The 20650-nt window shown below is 39.9% G+C and overlaps 1 protein-coding gene across 1 annotated transcript in view; it reads right to left on the bottom strand.

Annotated features, from left to right (window-relative positions):
• LOC117009237 (R-spondin-2-like) overlaps positions 1-20650 on the bottom strand; it is a 105597-nt gene that overhangs the window by 42468 nt on the left and 42479 nt on the right. The window contains exons 2-3 of the mRNA XM_033083816.1: positions 7150-7338; positions 529-672 (exon numbers count right to left, since the gene is read on the bottom strand). Of these exons, the coding sequence (XP_032939707.1) occupies positions 529-672; positions 7150-7338 (333 nt within the window). The remainder of the gene's footprint in view (positions 1-528; positions 673-7149; positions 7339-20650) is intronic.

The following is a 20650-nucleotide window of genomic DNA, read 5'->3' on the forward strand; positions in this document are numbered from 1 at the left end:
ATGTTTGATATGTTATGACAGTCCCAAATATTGAAAAATTCTCCTAAAATAATTACTTCTTAAATAACTGACTTCTCCTAAAATAAATGACTTCTATTGTCTATCTAATATATAGATCCTATTTAGTTGTTACCTGGGTTTGAAAACTTCAGAAGTTCATATTTCTGTCATGAAAGGCAAGCAATACTCTTGAAAGAAAGAGTATTTTCTGACACAAGTCTTGAAATCGTACGAATTTTGAGTTGTAAATCTTCAAACAATTCTGAGTTGCAAATCCTCATACAAGAAGATTTTACAGTTAAGAGAACAGAACTTCTTGATGCACAACAGAGTGGCATTACCAATGAAGCAGCATTTTAAAGTTTTGAAAAATTTAGTGGCATTGTCTGTAAAGAAATCAATAATAATTCATTGCTGAATATTTCCTGATAAGAAACACTGAACATCATCATGAATTAGTGCCATATTTGAATATGGCCACCTGGCAAAAGAGCTACCTCAGCAGCCCTGCTGTGCTAGAAGACTCACCCACACATTCCATAAGTTCTTCCAAGGCTGCAAATCCAGCGGGACATCCTCTGAAGCAGCGGCCTCGGTGCAAGTAAAAGCCAGTTTTGCACTTGGTACAAAAGTCTCTGCTAAAGCAGGAGTCGCAGTTTTCTATTCTGCATCCTAAATCAAAAGGGTCATAAGGAACAATGAGACAGCAAAGTTAGGGTAAGACTGAAAATGAAGGGACTTATGAAGCAATAAAATAGCAAAGTCAGAAATGCTATAATAGTGTGTCATCCTGAAATCCATCTCGAAATTAGAGGTAACGGTGTTTACCACATTTTCCTCTATGTCCTTCTAATCCTATTTTTTAAAATCAAACTGTAGATAAAACAAACCCCTAGTTTAATATATTTGAGTTAACAACATCCTTTTGGAGGAAGAATGTTCAGTATAAATTATTTTCATGTGTAAGTAATTTCAATGCAACAAACTATTTTGGGAAGTGTGCATGTATTATACGTACTGTCTTCAGTTTATAATTTATCACTGAAAGAAGGATACATTTTTTTTCTATGAGTTGACCCTATAAATAGCTGAGTGGATGCTTTCATGTAGCTTATCTGATGTCCATGTCTACATATATGCATGTGGAAAGCCTCAATGTTTCTGAATTTTACTCCTCTCTATTATTGAGAAACTTAAACCACAAAAAATAACCATTCTTAAACAACTAGGAGACATCCACCATAACCAATAGATAGGAAAAAAAAAAGGCAAAACCTCAAAAAAAACCAAACCAAACAACTATTGCCTTTCTGAAATACTGTATTTATCTGAAAATTTAAGAGGAATATCACCAGCAATAGATTACAGAGTCAGGTGTAGGCTCATCAGAAATATCCTATTCTATACTAAAACATGTCAACTTGGAAATTAACATTAATCAATGATCATATGTGTACCATATACACCCACAAAAAATACCAGGAAAAAATATATCAAAAATTAAAAAGAATAAGCCATTACATTTGGAAGAGGACATAATGATCATTTTATAATTAATTTTTTAAAAATCTAATTCTTCAGCTAACAAAATTAAATAAGCTACATTAACTGTATCCTCTCTTCAGCCATCTGAAGCTACAGCAAGAAGGATTTTTTATTCATTTCATCAACAATATAATAATAATTTTGGTCATTCTGTCACTCATTTATTCTTAATTCTTTTATAACGGGAAAAAAAAGCGCAAACCATAGGGTCACTATTCTGAAATAGCAATTAGTATCTCCAATCAACACTTCAAATTTAGCCAATCTTTATGAAACAGATTTTAATATCAATTGTTGAACTTCAGCAGGCCAAAACAGGGCATCCCACAATACTTAAACAGTGTGTGTATGATTGTGCAAAATTCTTGGTTAGCAATTAAGTAAACATGAGGCTTTTTAGATCACATTTCTCATGGCATTGGACAACAAATAAGGTAGATTGAATGAAAAGAAAAATGTATATTTCATGTGGTGGTGACTTTTGCATGGTTAAAAGGAATGTGAGCATCAGTTTGAAGCCTTGCCCTGACAAAGAGAACATCTGCTGGCTCTGCTTGGACACAACCACACATAACCTGAATGCTACCAGCTCCTGAGTCTCGCATTTTTCAAAGGGGCTTTTAAAAGTTCATACAAACAGCACAAATTGGGCTTCTTGCTCACACTTCAATTTATAGCAACTTCCTTAGAATAATGATTTCCACAAGGATTGAACCAGTCCCTACAGAACAGGATCCTGGTCAATGTCTACAGAGTGACCCTACAAAGTCTCTTTCTGAGATTGATGAATTGCAAGACAAAACTAGGTGAGCTGCTCTGGAGATACTTAATTGCTAATCTGGTTTTTCACATTCAAGGAGTACTGCAAGTATTTTATTAAAAGCAATGTTTGAGTCAAACAGCCTATGTGTTTAAATATGTAGAAAAAACATTTGCCTCTTGCCCACCCACCTGAGACACTGGAAAAGACATCAAGGTTTTTACAAATCATGTAGTCCCAATGATAAGATGCAGAACAGAACATTAAAAGAAAAATCAGCATCTTGCAATCCTCCCTCACATCCAAGTGACACAACATTTTAAAACAACATTTTAACTATTGCTTTCAAAAAACATGTTGGGAGTAACATGCTAAAAGCTTTTCTGTTTGTGTGGAAGAGGGTCTAAAGGAAAACTTTCAACAGAAATTCCCCTATGATATGATACAGACACTCTTGGCAGATGGAAGCCAGCCTCACTTTACATTGGGGATCCCCTCCATAGAACTATCACTATTTAATGTAAGTACCTATGTGAATAACCCATATTTAAACATTAAATGAACTAATAAATCCTATTTCACTTCTGATCATATTTCAAAATTCCCATCTAGATCATATTTTCTGCTTTACCTGCAACGCTAGTTTCCTTGTGTGTCACAGCAGAGTCCTTGAGATAATTATCTTTTAGAAGCTTTAGTAGGTGAAGGTTGGGTGGAGTGAAGGTTGAATGAAGGCTGGGTGGAGATTTCCACCAAGACAGTTTATTTTCATTTTTTCCTATGAAAATAAACTACTCCAAACATGTTATTTAATCTATAATCTAAGATAAACTAGGAGACACAACAGTCTGACTCTTCTATAATTTCTCCAATGCCCAGGCTGTCCCCATGACCATGAGACTCACTCCTTCCAACTCCTGCTCTCATCCCTCTGCTGCTCAGTAGAACAGCATTGGTGCTACAGATTTAACTTCACACTGCCATCCCACAGTGCCCAATGGCTCTGCACTGATCTGTCATTGACCAGCAACACCTTCTGTGCTATTTCCCTCCAGAATTTTTCGGTAATTGAACCCACTGACTGCTACAATTGCAATTACAACAGTCTCCAAGAGTCATATGCTCTACTATACTACATAAGTATAGTTCATGCAATCATATCAATGAAGTCTTGCTATTTTGTAACACTGTTAAAAATTCATTAACTTTCTTAATGCATTGAACTAACTACATGTGTTTAATAAATGCTCAATTTGTTTAAAAGTTTCTCCTTATCTTGTTTTTACTGTAGGTGAATAGAAGGGGAGATTACTGTGTTGGGCCCAACTAGGAGAAAGAGGAAGAACCTAAACAAATAAGTAGTCAACCAAAGCTGAAGGGAGCTGTATTTTCTAATATCAGAGTGGTTTCTCCTCCTAAAATTATAAACGTTGCTGTGGCCATGGACTAAGTTGAAAGGTTCAAGATAGGCTTGATCCATTAATCAGTCCAATCACCAAACTGGCAGGTTTCATCTTACTCTTTAAATTCAGTTCTGTTTTTCCTCATGAAATTATCAGTTCAGTTCAAAGTCATTAATTATTAAAAATTTATTGGAAAATTTACAAACCATAGCTTGGGCATTCTTCTGCAGAAGAGATTCAACACCTTCCAAGTTCATGTCCAAAAGGACTGCATTCTCATCTGCAGTGTTCGAGGTGGAAATCATATCCAGCAGGAAACACTAAATGATTTCTAGAGACAAGCAGTCTCAAATTTCATGATTCACTGTAACTAGAAAAACAGTCTAGAACCATTTGGCAAATTCTAGGCACACATACTGCTTACATGTAGAAAAGAAAATTTGTCTTGAAATCCAAAATTTCCATCATTTTAGAGCTGCTGCACTTGGCTGTGGTATTTATTGTGTTACATTTGGCACTGACCATGTTTGGATTTTAAAATCAAGACATTTTCCACAAAAATATGTTATATAGCCTCTCTAACAAAAATGGGAATGTGTTCTAGTAAAAAAATGTGAAAAAGTTTTTGTGCCTATGAAGATATTATTAGGGCAGAAATTATTTCAGTTTATGTAATTCAAGTCCTATAACTCCCATAAGGATTTTAATATTGCCAAAATTTTTATTATTTTAGCTGAGATATTACTCTCTGAGCAATGGAATCTATAAGCATACCTAAGAAGAACAAGTAGGAAGAACCCTATTCAATTTTTAAGGATATTTATTTCAACTCAGCTTCAATCATCAAAATATCTGCTTGTCCACAATGCTTCATATGTGCAAACCAAGATCACCAAACCAAGAAAAAAACGAGAAGTGATGTATAAATGCACCAGTTAGCAGTTATACTAACATAAAAATATACAATACAAAAATCATCAGACGGGAACCAGGACACATAAATGCATCACTATTCTCACAGGAGGAGACTGTCAAAAGGCATGAGGCTGAGATAAACATCAAGTGCTCAACACATCCAGCGTGGGTTAGACACAACTTGCATTTATGCTTTCCAAAATCAATCCTGTAATTCAGGGGAAAAGGCCACTTTCATATGTGATGAAACAAAATAAACAAACAAAAACATTAAATTAACCCTCCACCTTCTTCATTTAAGTTTTCCATTTTTTTCTCTTCAAGAAAGTAAAGAATACTGCCAATACAGGCTGCTTTGCCTTTTTCACAAGCACAGTACAGTCTAACACAAATAAATTACAGTAATTTCACTAATACAAGCTGCACCATTTTGACTAAAATTTTGCTCCCACACTGGAAATGCAGCTTACACTCAGGAGCGGCAAATATGTGAATAATTTTCTGACATTTACAACCCCGGAAGTGCCAGCCAGGGTGCTGAGCCGAGCATCTGCCAGTAAAACCCAGGATTTCGCGATTGTTACAAATTGGTTACTGTGTTGCATGGCCGGTGGGGCCAGCTCAGCGCCGGCAGCGCGGGGCGAGGGAGGGAGGCAGGGGAGTTCCCTACTTCAGGCGGGAGAGAGGCAGGGAGCTCTGTACTGACATCCCCATGGCTCGGGGAAGAGATGGGGGCTCTGTGCTGCCATCTCCGCGGCCCGTGGGGTACGCGGGGGTGCTCCTTCCCCTCCTGCCTTTGCCGCTGTGGGAGTGGGGGGGCTCCGTCCCCGCCCGCCATGCCGGCGGGCTCCGTCCCTGCCTGCCACCATGGGGCAGCGCCGGGCCGGGGTGAGCGAGCCCGGTGGCAGCGGCAGCCAGCCCCAAGCAGCCCCACTGAGCTGGGCCCCCTGGCCCCGTCGGCAGCCCTGAGTGGGCCGAGCCTGTACAGCCCAAGCTGAGCCGGTAAACCCCGCCCTGCCGCGGTTCTGTTACTATTTGGCAACTTTGTTGCACGCGGGTCCTCGCTGCAAACGACAGAGTGGCTTATACTCGGGTGCGGCTTATTTATGGACAAAGAACGAAATGTTTGCCAACACCCGGAGATGCAGTTTATAGTCCGTGCAGCTTGTGATCGTGAAATTACTGTAATCTATTTCCTAAACCTACAAATATATTCAAAAACATTTTTACATGGAGAAGTATTTACAGCCCAGTTTTGAAAGATTTCAAGTAGGGAAGTTGTTGAATTCACAAATATGTTATAAAACTTAAGGCCAAGATTCTAAATTACTTTACAGAATGGATGCATAAACCATATAATGTCTCATTTAATTTTTTATCAAAACTTAACCACCTGGTAGAGATTAGGCGGCACTCTGCAACATTACACAGCAGTTGGGAATATTATATCCATGGAGCCCACGCAGGGAATGGGGAGAAAGAGGTGGGATAGCTTGGGACAGGTCCAAGCATGGCTATAAGTGCTCCTCATCCAGCCCAGACTGCCACTGAGTGACCTCATGTGAGTCTGGAGATTATGTGTGATGTGAAAAGCAGCACAGCTTTCTCCCAGCTCGGTGCTCCCAATGACATGGCACAGCATTAGGGGAAAGGTGCCACACATTTAACAGACACTTGATTATTGCAGGAAACAAAGAAAAGCTATTTCTCACCTCAGGTTCTTATGTCAGGTGACCTGATTCTGGTTACACTATGACAAAAACACTCTCCCCATAAATAGGAATTAGAAGTAACAGCAATGATTAATAATCCATATGGGTAATACTCCACATATGAGCATATGGAAAAATCGATCCAAATCAGCACAACTGCCAGACTGAGGTGAAATAATGTGAGATACCAGAGCACTCGTGGATTTTAACAGTTGTACTTCTAGGCACAAACATGCAAACAGGGAATCTTGTTGCACATTAGCAGGTTGTAAATTTCCAAATAAAATGTTTCACTAAAAGTGAAAGGTTGTTTGTTTGTTTTTAATAGTACATCTGTTTTATTAAATTAGCAACACTTACATATTAATGCGTGTCTGGTGTGAGGTGTCTGGTCACCTGAAATTTGTGTGGGAACAAAAAATATGACAAGAAGCCCACCCATATATTAGTGTTTCTACTGACTGGTACCTACATGTTAAATTCATTCTGGAGCCTTTTTATTTTTATAGTATGGGAATTTGTTTCTTAAAACTCTGAGTATCTGCATGAAGCATATATTTTTCCCTAAATTACCCTTCTAATTAAACTAAAAATAATAACAACAATAAAAAATAGGTCAATTAATCAATTAGTTAATCTGCCAAATATTGTATATCTCAGAACGAACTGGGACCTTCTTTAGCAAAGAAGTTTAAAAATTGTCTTGAGACATCTGTGAAAATACAACTCTGTTTCACAACACATCATCTTAAAAACTGAGCATGAATGATGGCCTTCCGACAAAAATGAGTGTAGGGTTCAAACAATAACTCACTTGAGCAGCTGTTCATGTCTGGTGTTCGCAGCCCATAGTACCCCGACGGGCAGGAGTGCAAGCACTCCCCGTACTGCCGCATCCCCTCTCTCCGCAGGAAGAAAAACAGCTTGTGTTGGCATCTGATGCACCCATTATCCTTTGAACAAGATAAGCAACCTTTGCAAATTGGATTTGGTCCATAGTTTGCTGCAAAATAAGAAGATAAATTACACTTTAAGATCACTTGAGAGGTATTTTGGCTAGAGGTGCTCTATCCTCTAAAGCATTACTCATCGTTTGCATGACTACAAAAAGTTTCGAAAGGAGGGTTCTGAAAGCGCACTCACTTTCAGACATCTGTGCTGGCACTGAATAAAAAGAAACACAATCTCTACATTTTTAATTGTATGTAGGGCAGTTTAATGATTTTATCCACATTTAAAATACAGGCACGGGCAAGCAGAGACCAAGCTTTATAAAGCTCACAATATAAAGTTAAATAAAAATGCAGTGCTGGATTCTAGTTTGAAGCTGAGGACATAAGCACACAACAGCAACAACATATAAGAACTTCAGCATCCTGATATATGCACATGGAATTATATGCCCATGGAAATTGAACAGCACCACTAACACAATTTTTGATTTGTGAAGCAAGCAATGTCAAGTACAGAAATCTCTGCAGAACAGGTACAGCACTAGCAATGGGTGCTGTCCTCTCACTCTCAGGGTCCTAGAACAGCTGTCTTCTTGCAGACTCTTCTTGATCTGAGTATCAAGACAAATTTTTCCAAAAAAAAGAGAAGCAGTTTTAAGAGCCTTCTTCCACAAATTTTTACCCCAAATGGGCTGAAAACCATATGCCATTACCAAAGGAGCACATTTAGTGCAGGTTACCATTTTAGGTCACCAGCTGCTGTGCATTCAAGTCTATGCTCTGATTTTGTTGGATTATTTTCTTTTTTTCTTTTAAATTACTTGGCTGATAACTGCAACACAAACTTCAGCCACATCACTCTTTGTTCTTATGAGCTTTTGTTATTCTTCCTTTCTGTAAAGTTGCAGAACTCTCCTTTGTCCCCATGGATTGTCCAGTCCTTCTCAGGTGCTGGGTCAGCACAGTAGGTTAGCAGAGAGAGGATGACTCAAGACATTCCTGAAACCAGCATAACTTTGCAGGTCTGTTTTAAATATTAAATTGGCTACAGGACATACAGAAATTTGCCAGTTCAAACCTGGTTTACTGAGCACAAAAGAAAAATATTACACAACAAAGGAAAATGTCTTTGGGGTCTCAAGAGGTTTTTAACAGAGGCCACCCAGGGAGCAACTCACCAAAAGAGCCTACATTTAATTGTTATATTTTTAAATATTTAAAATTATTCATACCCTTATGTAGTGATCTAGTACTTTTAGCTTGTATGGCTGGATAATTGAGGTTGTTCAACTGACGACTTCACCAGCAGAGTCAGCAACAAAAACAAGGAAAAGCCCACCACCCTCTGGAACCAGTAGCTGATAAGCTTTACTCTCACCTTCACACATCTGCACACCACATTCCAATTCTCTCTCTGCTCCCATCCCCCACACAGGACTCACTACGTTCAGCATGACAGCATTCAACTCCGAACTTGCACAAATAATCCTAGTGGGTGGCAGGCAGGACAACAAGCAAAGCAATCTGGTGTGAAACAGCTCAGTCAGTGGGACACTTTCTAAGTGTTGGAGTCCTCTGGTACCAGTCTCACTAGGTGAGATCCTCTTGATGGGAAAAGAATCCTTACCCTTCACGGTATATGAAAGATTCTTCAGCACTCTGTTAACCCCTCTGTAATGAGACATGCTGACAGACCAACAGCCTTACACTCCTAGAACAGCTCCCATCTCCTGTTGCCTAAAAGACTTGAGATATAACTTTTCCTACACTTCAGCTTGTAACTATTTTCATTCCCAACTCACTTCTTCAAAGACATACAAGAAGACAAACAAACAAATGATGAACTAGGCATGGATGCATCCCTCCTCTCACTGTCGGCAGGGATTGCCTTACTGTAACCACATCAAATAATATGTGACCATGTATGCCAAAGCAATTGTTGCTTAACACATGGTGGGCAACCCTGTAGACTTCTGACTTCTCTTTTAGTCTCTTTGGATGTCACTCTCAGTAAATCTTTACCTCCAGCTTATTCAAGGTTCCTGAGAGAGACCTGTATTATAACAAAAGAGTTTAAAGGAACAAATCAAAAGCAAGGATGCAAAATGCCTGAACTTCTTCACTACTCAGAGTGTTTTTTGGAGTTCAAAACAGTTGAAATCATGTATATGATTTTTGACTTAGGCCAGGCCAATTGCTGAACAGCATCAATATTGCTACAGGCTACTATATGCATGTACAGATATATATATACATATACATGGACCTATATATATGGGTACAGATAAATGCTATACATATGGATATAGCTAAAGGGAACAAAACAGCAGGTCTGCTGGCAACAGACAGGGAAAATTATCTCAAATGAACAAAAAAGATCTTTCCACAGGGCTCACTGAAACAGGTTTAAAGAGATTTGAAGGGAGAAAAGAACGGAATAAGGTTCACTGAAGTGTGAGAGCAGCATGTCAATGCCTGAGGGACACGGTACTAGCAAGGTCTGTTAGTCTGCTGTCTCAGTGGAGCTAGGGGTGTTTTGGTTCTCTAGAGTTTAGTGATGGTGAGAATAGGGTTGAATTTTTGTGAGTAAGAATTGGGGGAAGGACAACAAGGCAGGTATCATGGCAGGAGTCTGTGACAGACCACCCCCCCACCAGGAGAAAGAGGTAGATAAAATATTATAAAACATTCTCTAAGCAGTTGGGAGAAGTCTAGCAATTATCCACCCTTGTTTTTGTGGGGAGCTTCAACTTACCAGATGTCTGTTCAAAACACAGCACAGCAAAGACAAAATAGTCTAGGAGATTCCTGGAAGGTGGGAGCACATTACTTCATGACAGGGGTGGTGAGGGAGAAAACTGGGGAAGGTAACTGCTGGACCTGTTGTTTGGGAATGGAGAAAGATTTGTGGGGAGTGTGGTGGTTGGAGGTCACTATTGCCATCTTACTTTTTTGGTTCTTGGGGAAGTAAGGAAGGAGGTCACCAAAACCACTACCTTGGGGCAATAGAATCCAAGAAGGCTAGAAAGTCTTCAAGAGGGAAATCCTAAAGACATGGGAGCAGGCTGGTGCAACATGCCGAAAGATGATCCAGGAGGAAAGAAGATTAGCTGAACAGAGAGTTTTGGTAGGAACTCAGGAAATAAAGTAGAGTTTATAACCTTTGGAAGAAGGGGCAGACAATTCAGAAGGACTATGAGGATATCATAAAGTTATGCAGGGAAATAATTACAAGGGTCAAAGCCTGATAAGAACTTTATCTGCTATTTCCATAAGTAACAGTAATAATATTTCTATAAATACATTAGCAACAGTGCTAGAGCTAAGGAGAATCTCCATTCCTTATTGAATGTGGGGGAAAACACAGTGACAAAGGATAAGGAAAAGGCTGAGGTACATAATGTCTTCTTTTCTTCAGTCCAGTCTTTTTCTGGTACCCAGACCCCTGAGTTGAAAGACAGAGCAGAAGGAAGCCTTCATGAGCCATGGGGAAATGATCAGCAGCCATTAGACCCATGCAATTTTATGTGGATGAAATCCATACAAGGATACTGGGGGAGCTGGAGGGTCGTTCACTGGTCATAAGGAGGTTCCAGCTGACTGGAGGCTGGCCAATGTGACACTCATCCAGAAGATGAGTCAGAAAGAGGATAAGGGAGCTAGAGGCCCATCAGTCTGACCTCAGTGCTGGAGAAGGTCATGGAGCAAATCACCTTACGTGCCACCATACAGCATACACTGGACAAGCATGTTATTAGGCCCAGTCAGTGTGATATGAAAGGCAAGTCCTGTCTGAATGACTTCATCTTCCTCTATGACAAGACAATCCATATAATAGATGAAGGAAAGGCTGAAGATATTTCTACATGGACTTTAGTAATGCCTTAGACACCATTTCCCACAGCATTGTCCTGGAGAAATTGGCTGCTCATGGCTTGGATGGGTGTACCCTTCATTCAGTAAAACACCAGGCTGGATGAGTGGGCTTAGAGAATGGTGGCAAACAGAGCTGGCAACTGGTCACCAGTGGTGCTCTGAGGGCTGAGTACTGGGGTCAGTCCTGTTTAATGTCTTTATCAATGATCTGGACATAGGTATCAAGGGTACCCTCTGTCAGTTCACAGATGACATAAGTTGGGCAGGAGTGTTGATCTGTTGGAGAGTAGGAAGGCTCTGCAGAGGGATCTGGACAGGCTGGATCTATGGACCAAGGCTGAGAGTATAAGTTTCAGTCAGGTCAGGTGCTGGGTCCTGCACCTGGGTCACAGGTGCAACCCCATGCAATGCTAAAGGCTGGGGAAAGAGTGGCTGGAAAGTTGCTCAGTGACTGAACATGAGCCAGGGTGTGCCCAGGTAGCCAAGAAGGTCAATGGCATCCTGGCCTGTATCAGCAATAGGTGGCCAGCAGGAGCAGGGCAGGGATTGTCCCTCTGTGCTGGGCACTGGTGAGGTCACACCCCACAACCTGTGTTGGTTCTGTTGGTTCCTTATTACAAGAAAGACACCGAGGTGCTGGGGCGTGTCCAGAGAAGGGCTGTGCTGCTGGTGAAGAGTCTGGAGCACGAGTCCTGTGAGAAGCTGCTGAGGGAGCTGGGGTCGTTTATGGTGGAGAAAAGGAGGGTCAGGGAGAACATCATTCTCTACAAATACCTGAAAGAAAGTTGTAGCAAGGTGTAGTTCAGTCTTTTCTCCCAAGTAACAAGTCATATGATGAGAGAACACAGACTCAAGTTGTGCCAGGGAGGTTTAGATTGGATATTAGGAAATCTTTTTCCATGGAAAGGGTTGCAAAGCTTTGGAAAGGGCTGCTCAGGGAAGTGGTTGAATCACCATCCCTGGAGTTATTAAAAAAATGTGTAGATGTGGTGATTAGGAACATGGTTTAGTGGTGGACTTGGCAGTGCTGGGTTAACGGCTGTATTCAAAGATCCTAAAGGTCTTTTCCAACTTAAACAATTCTGTGATCTCATGGAGCAAGGCTCTGGAGCAGTTACATCTCAAGCCTCCATGTAGGTCTCTTTGCCATCTTCTCCTATGGATTTCCGTGAAAACTCTGACTTCTTGGCCCCTAAATGTGTCTGAGTTTGACTCCACCGTCCAACTTTCCTTTATTGCTGCCACATGTTCCTCTTCCCAAGAACCTTTTCTGTCTATTTCTGGTAAGAGTTCTTTATTGATAACCTTTTCTCTCTGGGCTTCAGTTCCATGGAAAAGGAGCTAACAGGATAAAATGATCTTCCATTATCCTATGCTATTATTTGTTCAGGCACATCTTTCACAGCTTAAGGTCAACTTGAGATATATTAAAGAGTTCAGTAATATATTAATTCTGTAAATTGTATAGGTTTCCCAAACCATGACATCTGGACACTCCTCCTTCTTCATCTCCTGAGCAGCTTTAAAAAATTGTTTTTTTATTTCTATAGTTGTAGTTTTTACCTTCTTATAAGAATGCTGTGAGATTAAAAACTTGTAAATTGCTCTGAAATCCTCAGATATATTGTATTTATTGTTACTTAAATGAACAATTGTTTAACTCACACATTGAATTTGGACAGTGTTCAAAATCATCACTTAATTAATGGTCACATATTGATGAATTTCCCTGTTGGTCTCCTAGCTCTTTCTTTCTTTAGCACATTAAGAAATTAAAAATCACTGAAGAATTATAATGGTAAGGGGAAGATAATATGATTTCTATGTTGCATTACAAAGAGCAAATTTTGGAAAAAATCTGAAAAGTTCCCACTGTGCTGCTTTGGCATTAAACTGAATAATTTCAGGTAATTTGCATATAGTAAGTTTCTGTAAAGTGCATACCACTGAATCGATCTTCTTCCACGTTGTTGTTCCTTGTTTTCTCTTCAGATCTTCATGGGAAGCTCTTTCCGTTATTTCAATTTCTCCCAGAGCCAGGGAAAACTGAGATATGATCTACCAACAACTTGGACAATGAACATATACATTAACAAATCAAATACCATAAGATTGGTTTTGGGGTCACATAAGGATGCCATCTTGAAGATACCCACTTAAATGTGCCTATATGCATAGGCCATAATTAAATCCTACAAAATCCTCCCTGCCTCAAATTCTTCCCATCCCATCTCAGTTTCTTAAGACAGCAAATTGGATTTATTGTTATCACATACAGCTTTTCCAGTTTGCATATAATTAATCTTTGGAGAGGAAGCCAACGCCTCCACATTCAACAGAAACATCTGTACATTTCCTTTTTAATTTCTTCATAACTTATTTTTTCCCCTCTATATTTGTTTGCAAGAAAAAATAATAAGCTTATAAAACATGGTCTATCACATTTCAGATTGCTAACAGCATCACATGTAAAATACAATGTTACTCATACTTATTTCAACTCTGCCTGCACACTCTTCTCATCTCTGTGTGCCAGGCAGGCAGGTCTCCTCCAGCCAAATCCCTCATGGAGACTTGCCTCTTCCACAAGGGCCACAAATGTTAATCAGTGTCAGAGTGCTGCTGTCATCACATCACAAAACTGAAAATGCACACATGCTGTAAGTTAGCACCATCCTCTGGCTCTCAGAGCACATGATTGCCCTGGTTCTCTGCTAAGACTGTAAGGTCCTTGCAGCAGGAGTGATGTTTTGTACAACCACATAAGAATGTACACAGGTGTGAACACTGCATATAAACACAAGCACAGGCCTTAACACAGGTAATGCATTTTCTATTCCTTCTGCTTCTACAACTATAGTCCAGAGCACCTCTGTAGTTAAAGAAAAAGCATTTACAGACTTGATTCCCCATATAGTGCCTTTATTTTAAATCTAGTATTAAATCTACCAAGTTTCAAAAGGTTGCTTGAGAGCACAGATTAGGATCCAAACACTGAATGAAACACTTCTGAACCCTAAGGGTGTTCAAAGTTTCATGGTTTGGATCCATATCAAGTAAAATCAAATGTCAGCTAATTACTTTAACTCTTGTCTAGATCAAATGTATTTAAGCCACATTGCTGAAGCAGTTTTAAGCGAGTTGTTATGACTATTTGAAATCCCAAGAGAATCAAAATGAGTCTAGCCTGTTCCCCACAAGAATACAAGTTGTTCTGTAGGCCAGAAAACTTAGAGCATTTGATTTTCTGTGATCTTATTGTCCTGCAGCCCATATTCCAACTGCTCCTGATTTGTGTCTTTCTTGTATACCCATTTGTTGGGTGTCACAAAGCTCTTTTGGACCTGGTGCTTCAGCTCACCACAAGAACCTGGTATTTTTACACTTCTGTAAAAACCAGGCTGAAATAGACAAATTAATCCAAAACCAGTTGGAGAAAGAGAAGATCCTGGCAGAGAAACAGGCAATAAAGTCATTCCCCAAACAACATTTCTTTAGAGATCCAGACTATCATACTCACTATGTCCCTAATATCCCTTGCTATCTGGTTGCTGTGTCTCTCTTTGGCAGTCTTTGGTCTTTTGAGCTCTCTGAAGTCAGAAACTGAGCTTGCTGATACAATGGCCAGCTTAATGACACTCACCCTAACTGGGATTGCAGCCACAGGAATGCTGGTAACTGGATTTTAGTACAGATCTAGCAGAAATGTCTCCAAGACACTTACCACTGTAAACATGAGATGTACAGATGGGACTCAGAGGAGGTGAGGAACTAAAAGACCACTACATGCTGCACTTATTGCAAAATAGTACATTTCATAATCCTGAATTAAATTAATGCTTTGAAGATATCCCACGCATATCTCAATAAAATACACTTGTGCATGTTTTCAGGGGTACCAAGGAATTGAACAAAAAATACAGCTTTACAGATAAACCACTACTACACAGTATACCCAGGCACTACAACTGCAACACTGCAAGTTCACTTCAGTTGAAAAACATCTGTTCTGGCTATGAACAGAAGCTCGCCAAGAAAAATACCTATTTTTCATTAGAACTTTGTAAAAGCAAAAGTTTTAGGCAGAAAACTAGAAAACTTCAAGTAAAAAAAAAAAAAAAAAAAAAGCTTAGCTTGTTTCTAGCAATTATCTTTAAGAGAACTTTAAAATTCAAGGTCAAAGGGGGATTTTTATGAACAATTAGGCCAATGCCCTGTACAAAGAAGCCACAGAACTTTTGCTTTACTGAAACATATCATTTAAGAAACCATTCAATCTTAATTTTTAAATTGTGAGTGGGAAGGAAACCACCACAACCTTTGTTAAGATATCGTAGGGGCTAATCACTCACACTTGCAAATGCGCAGTGGAATTTTGAACTTCAAGGACCAACCACTGGACCTTTTTAAATCTTTGCCTGCTGGTTTTTTAAACAGTTTTTCAGCTTCTTTTTTCCCCAATGCAGACCCTCTGATCAGGTCAAGTCCTAGCTTTCCCATGGGTAAGATAAACAGAGAAGGATTCCAGAATGTCTCACCACAAGGCAAAGTATCCAGTCCTTTGATCAATCCTTTACAATTTTATCAACAGGCTTATGGATACTCAAAAAAACCCTCAGCATTGGCAAAGCAGCTGTACTGATGCTAAATAAAGAAGTGATGTAACTTCTCTACTTTTCCTAGATTTTACTCTGCTGAAATATTCAGGTGTCATATAAATTTTTTTGACTGCAAAGATACCATTTCCCATGTACCATGTTGCTCTGGGTAGGATGCAGCCATATGTTTGCTGTTTTCTTTTTTTTATACAGGAGTTCACCCAGTGTTCCTTCTCAGGGCACCAGCCTTCACCATTCAGGATAATTTTTTCTAAAATTTTCCACAACTGAGAAAACACACATTCCCCACTCTTCCTCTGAAGACAGATTAATTGTAGGGTGGCATTTCACTTCAACAAGTTTGGTATAAATCTCATCAAATTTTGCTTGTAAGTGAGCAATTTTGGAGGGTTAATTATTATTCCTTCACTTCCTTCGGAAGTCTTAATTATATTTTCAATATCACAATTATATGCTTGAACTACTCTCACTTATTAGCTCATTTCATCACCTGGTTATTGATATAATGTCTTTCTTGTTATTGTAGTCTAAGCTTCTAAGAGACTTGTCTTCATTACATCTATAGTCAAAAGACACAGCAATTTTATTCCAATTCCAAATAAAAACATTTTACTGTTGCTACACATCTATCCAGATGAATACTTCCTGAATTTTCTGTATGGTCCTCCACACTTCCATGACATGGAGAATCACTATGAGGATCAGTTTGATATTATTCTCTTTCAGCACCCTGGCGAGTCTCAAGAAATCACCTACACATTGATATTTTGCAATATTAATGATCAGGTATTAGCACCATGGCATACTGACTACCAAGTTCAGAAGTCTACCAATAAAATTACATGTGTGTTGGTTTCAGGATGCTTGGTTACACCTAGATGTTTTGAGGGGATTACTGATTTTCTTTCCAGCTGGGAGAACTGCTACTAACAGAAGTATCTGAGGCATCTTTCTTCACTTGACCATCTGGAGCTTTTAAACTTATCTCTCATAGTTCACTTTCTGGATACCTATTGTCATCTGGAAACATTTAACTCTTCTTGTCCTCTTCTGTTCATTGTTCAGACTACTAACCCACACCTGCCTTAACTCTACTGAATGCTACATCCTCCTTCTACTTAGGATGTGAATTCTCCTCCACAATTTCTCTCTGTTTAGTTCCTAGACATTTCCTCTGCCCCTGAAAATGGAGCAGTCTGGTTGCTCAGACCTCTTGCATTTCCCCAGTGTTTCCCCACTGGTGGTACTTGTCTTTCCAGTATGGAAATCCAGAGCTGTCACCATTTAATCCATGGGAAGTTCATTCTGTCTACAGGATGGAAAAAAAAATACAGAACATCTGTTGCAGGTCACAGATACCACCCCACCACCTGCCTTCCTGAAAAACAACTACAGAAATAGAGAGAGGAAAGTGTCATACTCCCTGTTGCAATGTCCTAAGAAATGTTAGCTTTTATTGATATTTTCTGTTCACAGATTCACCAGTTTTATTCTAGGCCTTCCTGTTGTAACTGAGAGTAATTAAACACACATACTTGAAACACTGGTGATAAAAGGTCCAAGTATCAAAATCATAGAGCATACTCAGAGACCAAAACAAAAGATAAAATAAGCTAAAAAAAACCCTGTTCCATTGTGTTCAAGCAAACAGGACAGCTAAAGAACCTGCCCAGAAAAAGACAACAACAACCAAGCCTTACCAACCAATTGGTTCACAAATACCTCTCACAGGTAATTCCTTTTAAAGTCTAGTTCCCCACCCATTTCCCACCAAGTACTCAAAAGTCTTACATGATGCACATTCATGTGTATGCTGACAATTCCATTTCTGAGTTTTAATTTATAGGCCAATCCATTTCAGATACAGTAAGAAATTGCACTACAACAAATGAACCAGCCACTTCTTTTAATCAACTGAAGTTGCTGATTTGTAAAGTGGCTGCTTCAGTTTTCATCACACTGAGAAGAGTCCTTCCAAGATGACCGCTGTTTCATATCCTTATAAGTTAATAGACTGATGCTTTTCTAGAAATTCTATAGCACTGAAACATGGACTATACCTGCCAATTGCATACCATTTGCACAGCTCTGGGCAGTTTTGTCTATTCCAAATCTCAAAAGTCTTTTTCTTACCTAGCATCTTCAGTTTCTGTAAAAATATTCATGATACAAGCTTTGCATAAACTCCCATGGGGTTTTAGGATACTTTATAAGCCCCAGATAATGTGATGAAACGTCAGTAGCTTCATGTATAGTAATCTAAAGAAATTCTAATTATAAAACTCATGAGGGCTTTTAATACACAGTACTTTTGAAGGACAATTTGTCTCTCAAATGCTGTTATTTAGATTTTACATTAATTACACTTCCTCCTTTTTACATGTCTATAGAGTAAAATGTAGAAATCTCTCTTAAAAAGAAGCTGCTGCTTTTCCTCAAACCCCAGAAATTCAGACAGGGAGGAAGAGCACCACAGCCACTGACTTTGGCCACAGCACAGATTATTTATATCTGATGAAGACTGCACAAATCAAGTGATGGGACAGAGGCCAAACAGCCAGTCTGCTCCACCCCTTAGATCTACCCCAATGTTCAGCTCCCTCTGAAATGCCCTTCATGAAATAATGGGGCTCTTTTGTCTTAAAAGAGAGCAGGAAATATGTGGAAACTGAGAAGTTACATTCACACCCTAACATAAGTTGTAACACTCTGGAAATTACAGGGCACAATACAGCTGCTGCTCCCTGGCTGGAATGCTCCACAATGACTCCCCAGACACACGATCTGCAACCGAGAGGGATGGAAGGGAGGGTGGAGCAGAGGGGACACACCACAGCCAGGCTCTGTAGAAATTCTTGCAGGGAGGGGAACCAAGGTACTTGCAGCTGATGAACTACACAGACCTGTCAGCCAGGGGAGACAGGAGGTGTCCAGCTCCTGAGTCAGCAAGCCTGGTGAAATTGCCCTCCTCGGATGAACTCGGTTCATTGTAATTTTAATATTAATCTCCATCCAAAGTTACCAGACTCCAAGATATGACAACCTCTCACTAAACAAGTGCTCTATATTTTTTTGTACTCTATTTTTAAGAGCAAAGCAAGATAATTTTACACCACTCAGTAACAAAGGTATATAGAGCCACTCAGGCTCCACCTAAACATAAAGAAATAGTAAGTTGAGAACGGGGAAGCATTAGGGAAGACTCTGTTGTAACTGCTGGGACCAGTCAACAGGATGAACCTGTTTTCCCCCCCGGGACACTTGTTGGGTAAGAGCCATACTCTATGCACACTGAACTTTTACTGGGCATTAGCAATATTGCTTTGAATACATTTTTACAGTCAGATCACTGGCAATCCTCAAACTTTAACCTGTCACAATTCTATATTAATGAAGAGTGCTATTCTATAAACTGTTAGTGTGAATCTTTCATGGGCACAAGCAGCCACTGGCAGCAGGTAACACACAAAGTGGGAACACCACTGAGGGGTGTCCTTTATGCTGTTGGGGTGTGTCCCTGCCTAAGTCAGCCAAACCACCCTCTGATCCAGGACTGTTCACTGAAGGGTCCCTGTAATGGGATACAGACTGGTTGGGCACAAGGGTCTCAGCTTTCCTGGGACACTGACAGACAAAGGAAATGCTGAGGGTTGAGGAAATCTCCCCATGCTCAGGGCTGAGGAAATCTCTTTCCACAGACAGTGGCCCAGCAGGCTGGTTTCAATGAAGGACAGTACAGCTCCCTTCCATCGGGCCACCACGCAGTAACTCAGCAGCCTCAGCTCTGCTGCAGACAGTATGTGCCTCACCAGGAGTGTGTCTACTGAAGAATCTGGCTCAGAAAGGGAGCCTGCTTGCAGCTGACTTTAAACCATCTACAGCCAAAATTGTGGGTTTTCAAAAACAATTGCTGTGTCCTCCTAAACAGGTTTTTGAAAAATCACGTTCCTCAGCTGAGGCTTTATCTCTTTTTCACTTACAACTATTATGTCTTACCCATATCTGAGGCACAGGAGCTCCTTCTAGGCTTTGTATGTGGGAAGAGATATGCAGGCAAGACACTACATGACAACCACCATGTTCCTCAGCTTATTTCAAATGGTTGTTTTATTTGCCTTCCATTGAAAATAAATTTCACTGGGAAGCATGAGCAGATGCTCCAACCAAGGCTAGTAGTTGTATTTCAAATACAGAAAAGTAGTCATGCCTCTTCTGGAAGCTAGAAGAAGTCTAGAAGCTAGACTTACTATACCTCAGACCAACTCTATATATATAGTGCTAGTGTGAAAGCTGCAAAGAAACAAAACTTAAAACAACAACTCCTTTACTCTTTCCTCATAATACCGTGCCAGTGGGGAGGCCTGGCCAGTGGAGTTCCCAAGGCAGAGTTTTTTCACCTCTCAGACGGTTACAAGTCATTTGGACACCACTCTCAAGACTTTTCCATTTCAGATTCCCATGCTATAGCCATTCAGAAAGGCAGAGGTTGCCACAGCCTATTCCTTAATTACAAAATTGCACAGATATGCACTTTCCCCGTGCACGTATTCTGTTCCACTACCTGATAGCATATTCAACACAAATTTTATCCAGCACATTGCTGGTGTAAATCAACATCTGGGACACAAATCCTATTGGAACAAAGTTCCAGACATTTTAAAAAATTCACTTTTTTCCAAGTCTTCTAATATCTAGAATATTTCAGCTAGCTGCTGTGAATAAGATTCATCTTAGCATGCAGGTGAATAAACAGAGATTTAATTTTTCCCCTTTGATGGTGGGTTTACTTTGTCTTCCATTGTAAGTTATAACTTTTCCAAGCACTGAAAACTGCAGGGATGCAATGCAGAGGCATTCCAACAAAAAC

Source organism: Catharus ustulatus, chromosome 1 (assembly GCF_009819885.2).
Source record: "Catharus ustulatus isolate bCatUst1 chromosome 1, bCatUst1.pri.v2, whole genome shotgun sequence".
In the NCBI taxonomy this organism is placed as follows: Eukaryota; Metazoa; Chordata; class Aves; order Passeriformes; family Turdidae; genus Catharus; species Catharus ustulatus.